This window comes from Gopherus evgoodei, chromosome 17 (genome assembly GCF_007399415.2).
Source record: "Gopherus evgoodei ecotype Sinaloan lineage chromosome 17, rGopEvg1_v1.p, whole genome shotgun sequence".
NCBI classification, from domain to species: domain Eukaryota; kingdom Metazoa; phylum Chordata; order Testudines; family Testudinidae; genus Gopherus; species Gopherus evgoodei.
In genome coordinates, this window is record NC_044338.1 from 8,090,670 (window position 1) to 8,103,544 (window position 12,875).

The following is a 12,875-nucleotide window of genomic DNA, read 5'->3' on the forward strand; positions in this document are numbered from 1 at the left end:
CTCATTTAACTCATCTGCTGTGAAAAGTAAAAATCATTTCATTTCTTTTTTCCTGAAAAGCAGCTGAGCTGCCTTCCACCAGACTAATATACAGAGAAGCAGCTGACATGTGAAAACCACTCAGTGCTAGACTCAAGGGAACTCTTCATGACGTGGGTATTTTTATTACTGGCACAATGGTGTTTTATTAGACAATGTTAAGAACCGCTCCTGCAGTAGCTTATTTCCTAGAGACTAGAGATAAATTTAATGAAAAATTAGCTTCACTAAAAACACTGCAACTAGAACCCCTGGTAATAAAAGCTTCATTTTACTGTTGTGGATCTGAACTAATTCTAATGTCTTCACCAAATACAGCTTCTATTCAAGAAATATCTGTATTCCTCATTCAAGAAACTCATGTAAATAGCAGAATTTGAGCCAACAGAAGGGAGTGAAACATCTTAAAAAATATATTACAGAATAAGCAAAGATTGAATTCATTAAATTTTTTTCCATGTGCTTCGCTTTTAAGGTACTGTAATCTTCCTGTCTAGGCAGAATCACAGTGTCTGGCAATTTCTACTTCAGAAAATATTTAATAATGGATACAAGATGAACAGCAAGTCATAATTTAACTTTTCAAGACTGATTAGCATTTTTGGCAACCTGAATGGTATTTCAGCCTATACTGAGCTAAATTTCATTAGCACTTTTTGAAAAACATATTGCAAAGAGCCCTGTAAAAGTAAGTCAAGCCATGAATAGATCATGCAAGACAATCTTTAATTACTCCTCTCATAATTCTAACCACCAAAAGTATATGCAATATATTACAGGGTAATAAAGAAGTGTTCCCTGAACAGCAATGCTCGTAATTTCTTGGCTTCTTTCTGAAAGGATGAAAAATATATTCTGCTTTTTATATTTATGATAATATAAAAATTGGAATGATAATCATTCCCATATAGTTAAATATAATTATCACAGCAGGCCCCGGATGTTAGACATTGGTATATCTTGCAGTCAGACTAAAATTCAAGTACAGTACAGTATGTACGGATCCCAAAATTACAGAAAGAAACAAGTGTGAAAAGGGAATAAAGGAGAAAGCTTGTAAAATTAAAACAAAACAGGAACATATGGCTCCCACTTAGATTATATTAGATATGACCAGACTTGAGCACAGATCAGATATTTAACTATTTTAAACATATGCATATATTTAAATACCTATATAAGCATACAGGTGCTCCAGATCATTTTAGCCAGCTCAATTCCACTAGAATCCTGTGTTTTTATGAAACAGAATAGCGAAAACAGCTGAAGTGCAATATGGATGTATCACTAGTGCCGGTAGTTAAAAGGTAACTGCCTTCGTGTTCTCCCTTGAATAAGCGCTGCCAGTTGTGTTAGCTAGGCTACAAAATTAATAGATAATGTATCTAGGTAATTTACCACCAAGCCATTTTGAACTGTATGTTTCCAGGAGCAGAAAGGTACTGCTTTAATTTACTAGTCTTCCAGCCGTTTAACATCACTGTTTCTTTCAATGAAATTTGGACATATAGAGAATCTAGACAGGAGCAGAAAATAAAGGCCTTAGTCATCTATAAAAATGATATTAACAACAAACAAAGACTGATATTATTTCCACCTACCTCTCTCTGATCAATCTCCACAAACAACCTAACACAATCATAAGAATACTTATTTGATCAGAGTCAAATTTACTCAAACTTCATGCACCATGAAGCCAGTGATGTAATCAGAATTGCACATTGTGTTGGCACATTAAAAAGAATGTGTAATGAACCAAGAACAGGGAAAAGCTTCTCTGTATTTTCATCACTGAAAACAATGACTTTTGCAGGAGCCTTAGAATCTTATTAGCACAGTTTAACCCATGCCTTAAGTACAATAGCAAAACGTTTGCAATATTTATCCTTAATTTATCTTCCCCCCTTTCCATTTTAAAACTATCAAAATGATGTTCTCTAATGGTACAACCTGCCTGGTAACTGCTTGGAAATAGCCACAGTAAGACTCACCAACATCACTGCTGTTGATGAGAATTAGAATACCACCTGTCAGGGAAGCATAGACAAGAATACTGTCAGAGGATGAAATACAGTTATCCAACTGTTTCCTATTATACCTGTAAATTTGACATCCCTCATCTGGGCTGACAACAATAATCTACTTCAACCATCATGGATCTAATTATGTCTGCACACTATCTGGAAGAAAATTTACAGGCTTGAGTTTTCTGTGCCAGTGGTTTAATGGTTTATGAGAAAACCATTCAATAATAACAGTGTCAATTATACTAGTGTTTAAAGGAAAAGGGGAACTGTCGACTCAGGAGGTGATGAGAGGATATATATCTGTAAATGCATTTGGATATGTACAGGTGGAGCCTTTCATCTCGAGACTTCAGGTTTGAATTCAAGCCTGGTGATTGAAAATTGTTATATCATTTGAGTGTTGTTAGGTGATCGCTATAAAAAATACCTAGTTGAAAATTCTCTTGGAGAGAGGCCCATGTCACAAAAACACCACAATTGATATTAATTGGCAGTTGTGTTGGCAGGCTCTGCAATGAGCTCAAATGGGCTTAATGTGTCAAAGACACAGCTTCTCTCTTCGCCCTTCAGGGGATCCCTCCAGGTCAGATCTGAAAAACCTGGACAGGGCACAGTACAGAGGCTCATGCTACAGCTGCCTGTGTCATGCCTATTGGTGACAGGAGGAATTAAGGGACAGATTCTCAACTGGTGAAAAGTAATATAATCCCAGTGATTACAATGGAGCTATTCAATTTACTCTAGTTCATGCAGGTCTCAGAGCTGTTAGTCTGGCCACTAACAAAGGCACCAAATTCACTGTTGATATATTAAAATGAAGGAAAGAAAAAGCGTTCCCATGCGGTGGAATTAGAGAATCTTACTAAATTTTTTTTTCGTGTCACGATAAACAATGTTTGAGCAGAATAAAGGCACTTTAGAGCTTGTATTAGCAGAAAGAGCTTGGTTTAAGCATGCAGAATTCTAAAGCTCCAGATATTTTGGAGGATTGCTATGTACTTCTAAGCACTATTGCTCGACTTGGAAAACTAAAACACATAAATTTATACTTCTAACTGTTAGATTCCTTGAGGCAGATGTAAAAGCTTTTAAGCACTTGTACTCATAGAAGCATTACACTGAGTGAGATCTTGCAATTGAACTTCTACATATCAACCAGGGATGAAAAACTACTGATGTATGGATCATGACCAGAGATAAAATTTCAACATCAAACTAAATCTAGCAAGCATTTTAATAGTCATTCACTCCCCATTCCTCCTAACTCACGTATGGTTTTCTGATCAACAAAGATACAATTTTAAAGGAACTCTATCATTAGTGTCTGTCTGTGTTTACACTTCTAGACACTAGTTTTAAAAAAAAGTTGTAGGACAAGATGTAATGAATGAGCTTTCTAAAATGGGAACAATTTTCCCTTTAAAATTTCTCAAGAGTTGCATGAAGAAGAGGAATAAAAAGCTTCTACTGACTCTTTGCCAGCTTTAGGTCTTGTGGCCAAAAAGACCAAACTGAAATAAAATTTGGCACCCACTTAGTCCTCAATCTTTATTACTGCTTCCCCATTTTAAAAAAAAATTTTACAAGCAAAGTTGTAAAGAGAATTTACTATGTATGCAACAAGCTTAGTATCATCACTTTTATACCTCATACTTGAGATTATCAGTAATAGATGTGTTGTTAGTGGTCCCAAGATTTAGGAGATTCCCAAAGGAACAATGGGCTCTGAAATGGTAATTACCACAAATCTATTTTTAACTTTGAGTCATCTGTGATATAAAAATTACGCTAAACATTACAAAACAGAACCAAGAATAGCGCCTTTCACTTCTAGGTTATCAGTGCAAGTTCATTTCAGGTTAGCAGTGACCAAAAGTAGTTAGCATCAGAAGACTGTTTGGTCGCCTGTGATACCCGAAATGCGCTCATTTGTCTTTTCAAGGAACTTAAGTTCACATCATAAAACTCTTCACCACCCAATTGGCACTCTTGTTGGTAATAGCAGAGAAACTAAGATATGAGTCGATATTGAGACACACGTCCCCTGTTAATCTACAGGATAACTACAGCATGGGAAGAGACTATAAAATCGTCTGTGTTGTCAAGCCACCAACATTATAATTCACAAACCTGCCCTTCTGCCCCAGACAACTAGCTCATTAAACTTCCTTCTCACACCTAGTTAAATCATTTGACGTTTTGCCTGGTATTTAAAGTTTCAGAAGTGCACAGGAAACAAGCTCAAAGAACTTAATCCAATTTGTTTGAAGAACTGCAGTGCATTGTACACTGATCTCTACAAGCAGAAAGGCAACTTCCAGTCTAGGGGGATACTATAGCTTTAAACTTTGTATTTTTCAGGAAAAACAAACATTTCTGGACTACAAACAAATTACACACATCCCCACAGTTTCAAAATATGCCAAGATAATATTTATTAACACAGCAGGACTTACAGATCACAAAAGATAGTGATACATAAGAGCTCTTCACCGAGTCATTAGAATAAAGCATGCAGGTCAGTATTTGCAGAAGAGATATCAAAGCAGATTTGAGAAGGCACATTCACACAGGAAATGTTTAGTTGAAATAAGACATTAGAAAAGCAGCAAAAAACTTGATGTGGATTAAAATACAGAGATTTCAAATAATGCTGAAGAAAAGATACTTTACAGGTTTGCAAGTGCAGCAAATTGGATAACCCTTTGAGGATATTATGAGCAAGGGCAGGCTCTTGCTGCAACACTGTCAACTGACCTTGAAACAAATCAGATGCGTGCATATAAAGCGACTAAGCACTAACTAAAATACTTTAGTGTTGGAGAAAAGGTTAAATTTGGTATAAAAGAAAGTGCCTGGTTGAAATTAACATGCAGCAAGTGCTCAAAGGGTTATACCAAGTATATGCAAGAGAAATGCAACATTAGTATAGTATACCTTCCATACCATGAATTATAGCAAAGTTTAAAGAGACAGTATCCCCTTTAGAGACAGTTTGGAAAGTTATTCCTCCCCGCCTAAAAAACCCCTAAAGCAATTCAAATAGGAAGTGAGTGGACCTTCTTCTACCCTTCCCCCAAAGAAATCCCCTTCCTTGTACCCACAATCCATCTGTATCACATGAACAAGTGGACAAGGAATAAAGACCCTTGTATTGCTGTGCTAGAATTAGAAAAGTCAAATAAAATGCTTTACAGAGCCTCACCTAACGCTATTCTTCATTTAAGAAATTTACACAATCTGGGCAGACGACAAAAATGGTTCCCATTAGCTAGTCAGCCATCTCTTTGTAACAAGGACTACAAAGGGATACTGTCCCTTTCTGACATTAAATATACAGATCAAAGGAAGTGAAAAAAAATCTGCTTTTTAAATTATGTAAACTAAAAAAAAAAAAGACTTGAACATCATTGGTTCATAGCTTGAAATGTATCAAACATACATAAAAAACACATGAGCACAAAGAGTTATTTTAACAAATATAGTTCAGATCAAGCTTGATTACAAGACCCAAACAGGAAGGAGGTAGAGTAAAACTCTCCTTGTGAAAATATCTAATTTGGCACCATGAAAGAACACAGACTTTGTTTTAAGTTTCAGAAAAATAGCTTCTAATTAGTACTCCAAAGTTCAAATTTTCAGCATCAAGCACATGATGAGCTAATCCTTTAAAACAAAACAAAAAAACCCCAAATATCTTTTCTTGTCACAAATTGCAGTTATCAATTACTGGTTGCTGTAGCCAATGAAGCTCAGATGTAGGAGAAGAGGTACATTAAATCAAGCTACCACCAAAAGAGGTTAGAAAAATATTAGGAAAAAGTGCTTTCAAAACCAAGGTCAACACTCAAGACACACTGGGTAGGTGCTACTTTTTTGACAGCCCACTGAACTTGGAATTTTACCAAGCCGTAACATGAAAATTAAACATCTTTGCTAATAAAATTATTCCTGAAATTTTGTACCCTGTTAAAGAGTATCTTCCATGCCTAAGTTGCCATCATTTTCTATCCCTTACTTAAAAATATCATATAATGCAAAATTACAGTACTGTATATTTTTCCTACCAGATCTGCAAAAATGGAAGAAACATTTCATATGGAAATAACCAATTCTTGCAGCAATAGCTTTTACTTTTACAGTTTGTGTGCCCCTCCATTCAAAAAAGCCTTGGACTGCATAATACTTGTCACTAGAATACAGTAATTTCCCATATTATTAAAGGCCACAAAACATTTAACTACATCTTATTTCTCTATGTACATATAAAAAGAAAAAACAGGACACTTGGGAAATCTGTTTTATGATATGCAATAGGACTGGAAATACTTAGTTCATCCTCTCTTAGGAGTGCTTTCATTAAGAGAAATTAAAAAGGGGATAACCTAACAAGGATAAAGTAAGAATCGCTTGGTTTTAAATTTAGCTCCAAAAGTGATTACCATGCTAGCATGCACAGGCTTTTTGCATGATTACTTCCAGCAATGGTATTAACTCTAAAAACTAATTGTATTCCAGTTACAGTAAAACTATTTAATACCTTCATTTCCAGTACTGCGGAGCTCTGGCTAAGTAAATGCATCCCTGCTTTAAAGGCAATATATACTAGTGTCACTGGTTAGAAAGGTTTTAATTAACAGCACAAATTAGTGTTCCACCTTTTTTCAGAAGCACAGAGTGGGTCAAGTCCTCCAGCCAAGTGCTTAGATGAAACCAAAATGCTAAAGTGAGGCTTTCAATACCACTGAACTAGCTCATACAAATGGAACGACATTGTTTGTGTTAGAAGGGCTTCCATTTGAATCCCTGCTAATGGGCATTAGTCATATAATGTGATCAAATCTCAAAAATAAGTTAGTATTAATTTTAAACTGCCCAATCTATTTATAGCTATCTAGAACAACAAACAACACACTGCCCTGCTAAGGGACTGGTAGCTAGCAGGTAGACAGGTTTAGAAGCCTTTCACAACTGAAAGACTAGTGCATAATACTGTAATTTAGCACACAGAGTAACATTATCGAAATCTCCATCAGCTACATTACCAGAGCAATCTAACCAATTCCTCACCTGCTGCTGGTGGATGCTGGCCACTAACTGTTGGCAAATCCAAAGAGCTATCAGACATGACATGCTTAAGATCTCCTCCCACATCGGCCAGTTTCATGTCAAACTGAACAGAGAGCGCATCTTCAGAATCCTCCTTGCCGACACTGCTGCCCCCGATGGAGGGGAGATCCAGAGACTTGACAGAAGCAGAGTCTTCCTTGGCATGCTTGAAAGCTGCCACTTTGTCTACCAGGGATTTATCCATGTTACTACTCATAGAAGAAAACTTGTTAGAGTGGAAGTCGGAAAAGTCATCATCACTTTTCACTGAAGGGGAGCTTTCTTTCATTTCCTCAACACCTGTTCCAGAGCCCTCCAGAGAAAGCTGTTTAAAGATATCATATTTGGTGGGAGCAGCAGCGGCAGAATTCTGCCCACTTTTCATTGCACTGAGAGAGGAGCCAGTTGCAGGAACAGGACTGGCCTCTTGCTTAACAGCTTTGTATTTGTCATCCATTTTTTGTTCAGAAAAGCCACTGCTATTATTGAAAGCCATAAAATCTGCAAAGTCATCTTGTCCCCCAACTGATACACAATTAGACAATCCCCCAAAAAGGTTGAATTCTCCAAAGTCGTCAGCCAAGCTCGAGCTTTTACTGGGTGCTGGTGGAGGAGCAGCAGCAGATGTTGAAGGTGGTGGTGCAGGGAAAGAGGTTGATTTTGATGAACTAAATGCAGCTGGAAATGAAAGTTGTTTGTTCTCTCCAGTGGAGGAAAAGAGATCTAGGTCTGCCAGATTCAGAGAGGTTTTTGCTTGTGTTTGTTGTTTTAGCTGTGCAGGTAGAGAGGGGAAGGATGCAGGGAAAGTTCTCTCTTTTGTAGGTGGGTCTAGTGGCGAGATGCTGTCAGCGGTTTTAAAATCTGTGAAATCATCATCGGTTCCTGCAGATTTGAATTCTGCAAAGCTATCTCCTGAAGGGGAGAGGGGGAAAAAAAGCAGAACAATAAGTAGGATCTTGAATGAGAACATGTATATCATACTCACACCATGCATCAAACAAATTATTTCATGCAATATCAAAATATTTGTATGAAAATCTATTCAATTTGGCAGCTATGGGTGTATGTTAAAATACAAAACTAGGCTTCTACGCAATTTTGGTGATGTCTCCAATTATGCCAATTATTATTCCAAAAACGTATAAATCCTTAAAGTAGCCTTAAACCATATCAAACTCAGCTTAGAAAGAGTTCAATAACAACACATGCTTCTCATAGACTCAGACTCATAGGTCAGAAGGGACCAATATGATCATCTAGTCTGACCTCCTGCACAAGGCAGGCCACAGAACCCTACCCATCCACTTTTATAACAACCCCTAACCCAGGACTGAGTTATTGAAATCCTCAAAATTGGTTTGAAGACCTCAAGCTGCAGAGAATCCACCAGCAAGCGACCCATGCCCCATGCTGCAGGGGAAGGCGAAAAACCTCCAGGGCCCCTGTCAATCCGCCCTGGAGGAAAATTCCTTCCCGACCCCAAATATGGCGATCAGCTAAACCCTGAGCATGTGGGCAAGGCTCACCAGCCAGCACCCAAGAAGGAATTCTCTGCAGTAACTCAGTTCCCATCCCATCCAACATCTCCCTGCAGACCACTGAGCAGACCCATCTGGTGATAATCCAAGATCAATTGTCCAAATTAAACTATCCTATCATAACATCCCCTCCATATATTTATCAAGCTTAATCTTAAAGCCACAAAAGTCTTTTGCCCCCACTACTTCCCTTGGAAGGCTGTTCCAGAACTTCACTCCCCTAATGGTTAGAAACCTTCGTCTAATTTCAAGTCTGAACTTCCTTATATCGAGTTTGTACCCATTCAAGTGACAAACTTAGGTGGTGTTCAGTACTGAAGTTGTTTGAATACTGGACAGATCCTTTCCCCTTCCCATGTACCTCATACTTGTCACTGCCAAGAATGAAATTTGGAATTTCACTTGTGCCAACGGTTGTATTTGCCCTGTTATCGATGCCAGGAATATGGCACAACTATTGCCAAAATCTTCTCTGACCTTCTCTCCACCTCCCTCCCCCAACTCCCCACTGGCAATTTCAAAGTCAGAGCAGTGGCACATGGTTTCCTAACAGAATGGCAGCAGGAAGCCAAAATGAAAGCAGCACTGACAGACTGACAGGGGAGTATTGAGGAAACAGACTGATTGCCAGAAGCAACTGGCTTCAGATAGCAGAGAGTGACTTTTTTTTAAATTCATTATATGGCAAAAGAAGGCCCAAAGTATAACAGGATTTTACCAGAGTGTAGGTGACGGAAAATACAATTAACAGGAAGTAAAAAAGCACCAAAGGGCCAGTTCAACAAAGATGGCAGAGCCATCATCTTAACTAATCACCTTGCTTCATTTTAAACGCTTCTTTTAAAAGTGTATCCTTTTCTGTTTCTATCAAGTGCAATGAGAGTCAAGCATTCAGAACTTTACAAAACTTAATCTAGTCACTTTCATGACATTCCAGCTTCTGTTTTAAAGTAAATACTGAACTTGACCCGCCATCAGACTAAAACATACAGCGTTGGCTGGCATATAACTTGTAGCAAAAGCATCAATCAAGAATTTATTTGGATTTTAAAAGGACACTGTCAAGGCATTTCTTACAATGTTTATGTTGTCTTTCTTACTGATTATCAGAACACCTTAGCAGGGCCACCAGAGGAGATTGAAGGGTAATTTGTCACAGGCCCCCTGTTTGAGAGGCCCCCGCAAAACTGTGGAACCTGAGTGAATGGTGTTGTGACCTATACAGAGATGCCACTCACTCACATTTGGCCTGGGTGCCACTCCATCAGTGGAGAGGAGGCCAGACCAAACCTGAATGATGTTGTGACCCCATGCACTAGGTAACACACTATGGAGCAGGAAGAAGGCCCAGCCCCCGCAGGACAGTAGCCACCACTGCGGGGTGAGTGTAGGGCAGGCTAGCTCTACCCTCCCTACCACTTAAGTCCTCACTTTTGGAGTGGGGGAGCTCAGTTTCAGATTTTTTCCCAAGTCTCCAAAAACTTCTACATGGCCCTGCACCTTCGGAGCCAAGAACAAATCTGTTCCATTGCTGAAATATCCCCCTTCCATCACACCCACTCACACCACTTATTGTGTGCTTATTGTGTGATAGCCCATGACTAGAACAGTTGACACCATTTTTTGGAGTTAGGTAGAGAGCACTGAAGCATTTCTTCTGAAAAAGTCAGCAGAAGTACATAAGCTTTGCAAAATGATGTAAGAAAAAAGTTGGATTTGGAATCAAAATATGATGTTGTTCCTTTTCTTTTGTTACTGTGGCTATTTGTAGCTGCTCCCAGGTTTGACAGAGTCAGAAACACAATGCAGCTCCTCTTTCCTAATGCAATCAATTTCTTTATTCCTTAATGCAAGACTGGTTTGGGGATTAAAGACAAATAATCACTGAAGGACCTGAACTTGCGAAGTGCCGAGCGACCTGACTGCCTAGTAAATTTGAAGGTGATTAGCATCTCAAATTGGACCCAAAAAGAGAATAGTTGTTTCAGGGCGCCTATAGATTAATAACTCACATATTATCCTTCTACATTGAGAGAATTATTCATAAAAAGTAAAAACCTTTAGTTTTCAGATCACATATTAAATATAAAATATGTTTTCAGTTTTTACCAATTTCTACTGAAAAATTCCATATTTATTGATTTTCACCCAAATGTTAAACCACTCCAGTACACAAAAATTTTGATTACATTAAGAAAATCCAATACATTACATTAATTGGAGATGTTTATTTTAATAATGAACTAAACTAAGTGTAAATGTGAGGCTGTTTGTTAAAATAAGAAATATAGTGGAACATAACTACATGCCTATCTCCATGCATATGTGTATGCACTGTTAATGTACAAATCATGAAATGAACCATAGTATTAAACTGCTTTTACCTTCAATGCCCTTACATTTCTCTATTCATTGCTTTTTTTCCTGTCCTCTTATTCCCCATTGTTAATCCTGATATTTACCCACAATTCCCACCACCACCGCCCACTGATTTTCACCCTTTGTAATTAACACTGATAAACTTCAGGAAATTTGAAACAAAACAACAACTGAAAATGAAGGGCCTTGAAAATAATACAGTTTAAGTGACTACAGTTTAAACCCCAAAATGCACATTTTCCCTACAGAGAGGAATTCAAAAATTTCTTTCATAAACTTATGAAAGGTAAGTTTATACCCAAACACTTTACAGCATATAAAATGCAGCTTAAACATAAAGACAGAATTTATTCTACAGTACATATCTGTCACCTCACAAATATGTGGAAACTGAAGTATAATTGGTTTTCTTTGTTAAATTTATGATGTTAAACCCATTCACCAGCATGATATATTTGCAGAGATGTTACTTGTTATAAAATATGCCTCAACTACTTAAAAAAACAACAAATGTCTAGTACTGCACATACCCAGATTTCGTTCAATTCATATTTTACAAATACACCATTAAGATTCAAGTCACTTTCACAAATATGATCATTTTAAACTAATTTAAGCAATGGAAAGATTTGAGAGAACGTTAGCTACAATTATAATAGGTGGACATTATCATCACTTGAAGCATGATGCCAGCTAAAAAATTTTTCCTCAATTCACCTGCTTCAACAATATGTTTTAAATGCTGCTTTAAAAGCAATACAAGGAATTTGTGAAATTGACATTCATTAACCAAAATTAAAACATCACAGCAAACTAAACTTACTGATGAACTGTAAACTTTTCCATTAGAAATGTAAGCTGGTGAAAGGGTTAACAATGGTGAAAGCTGGTCAATTTACAAATCTAGCAGTAACTTTTCTCTTTCCTTGCAAGCAATAGACAACTGCAAGTCATATGAAATACTTATAACAATAATTTAAATGCCTGATACTGGAAAGCTACTGAGCACACACTAACTCCACAGATCATGACAGGAGTTCCAGATGCTCAGGCCCTTACTGTGTAACTTGGTAAAACTAAGGAGATTTTGGCACAATTGTCTGTATGTAGTGAACAGATTCTCAATAATTTCTGCTTCCAAGTACAGTGACACATACTGGCAGGGTGGCGATACAGCAGAATTTCCACCTCTGTTAAATTAGCAATACATTATCCTATGCTCTGATTACTGATGATATATGAAGCCAATAGAGTTGCAGAGGGTTCCTTTTTCCCATCAGATTAAAAGATGACAGTACTGTTATGTAAATATACATGTTACACACAGATGGCCTGTTCAGGAAAGAGCTTAGGTAGTTTTCACTTACTGCAATTACATAGTAATAGTATTTCAGAGGATAACTAAGACTTATTTTCAGATATTCCCACAAATAAAATTGACTTAGGGCAAACTCTAGGCCAGTGATACTCAGACCTCAGTGGTTCAGGAGCCAAACTGGTGATTAACATTACCCAAAAGAGCCACAGTATGTGAATTCATTGATTAATTTACCACAGTATTATATATTCATATTTAAACAGTATGGCAGGGGACATATTTAGGGTATATATACATACATACATAACATATTATTCTTACAGCAAAATAACTGACCAAGTATTATTCTTTTAGCAACTACAATAGGTTAATTACATTGTAAAAGCATCCTGATTGGTTGTTAATTAAATCACACAGTGGTTTTTTTTTAATATCACCCGTGGCAAAGAGCTGCAGGAAACACAT

At 37.3% G+C, this 12,875-nt stretch overlaps 1 protein-coding gene across 7 annotated transcripts in view; it reads right to left on the minus strand.

Moving 5' to 3' along the window:
• The window catches only part of SYNRG (synergin gamma), a 62,759-nt gene that overhangs the window by 17,603 nt on the left and 32,281 nt on the right, over positions 1–12,875 (minus strand). For all 7 annotated transcript variants that reach the window (XM_030536369.1, XM_030536368.1, XM_030536365.1 and 4 more), the window contains one exon: positions 7,137–8,087. In XM_030536369.1, the coding sequence (XP_030392229.1) occupies positions 7,137–8,087 (951 nt within the window). The remainder of the gene's footprint in view (positions 1–7,136; positions 8,088–12,875) is intronic.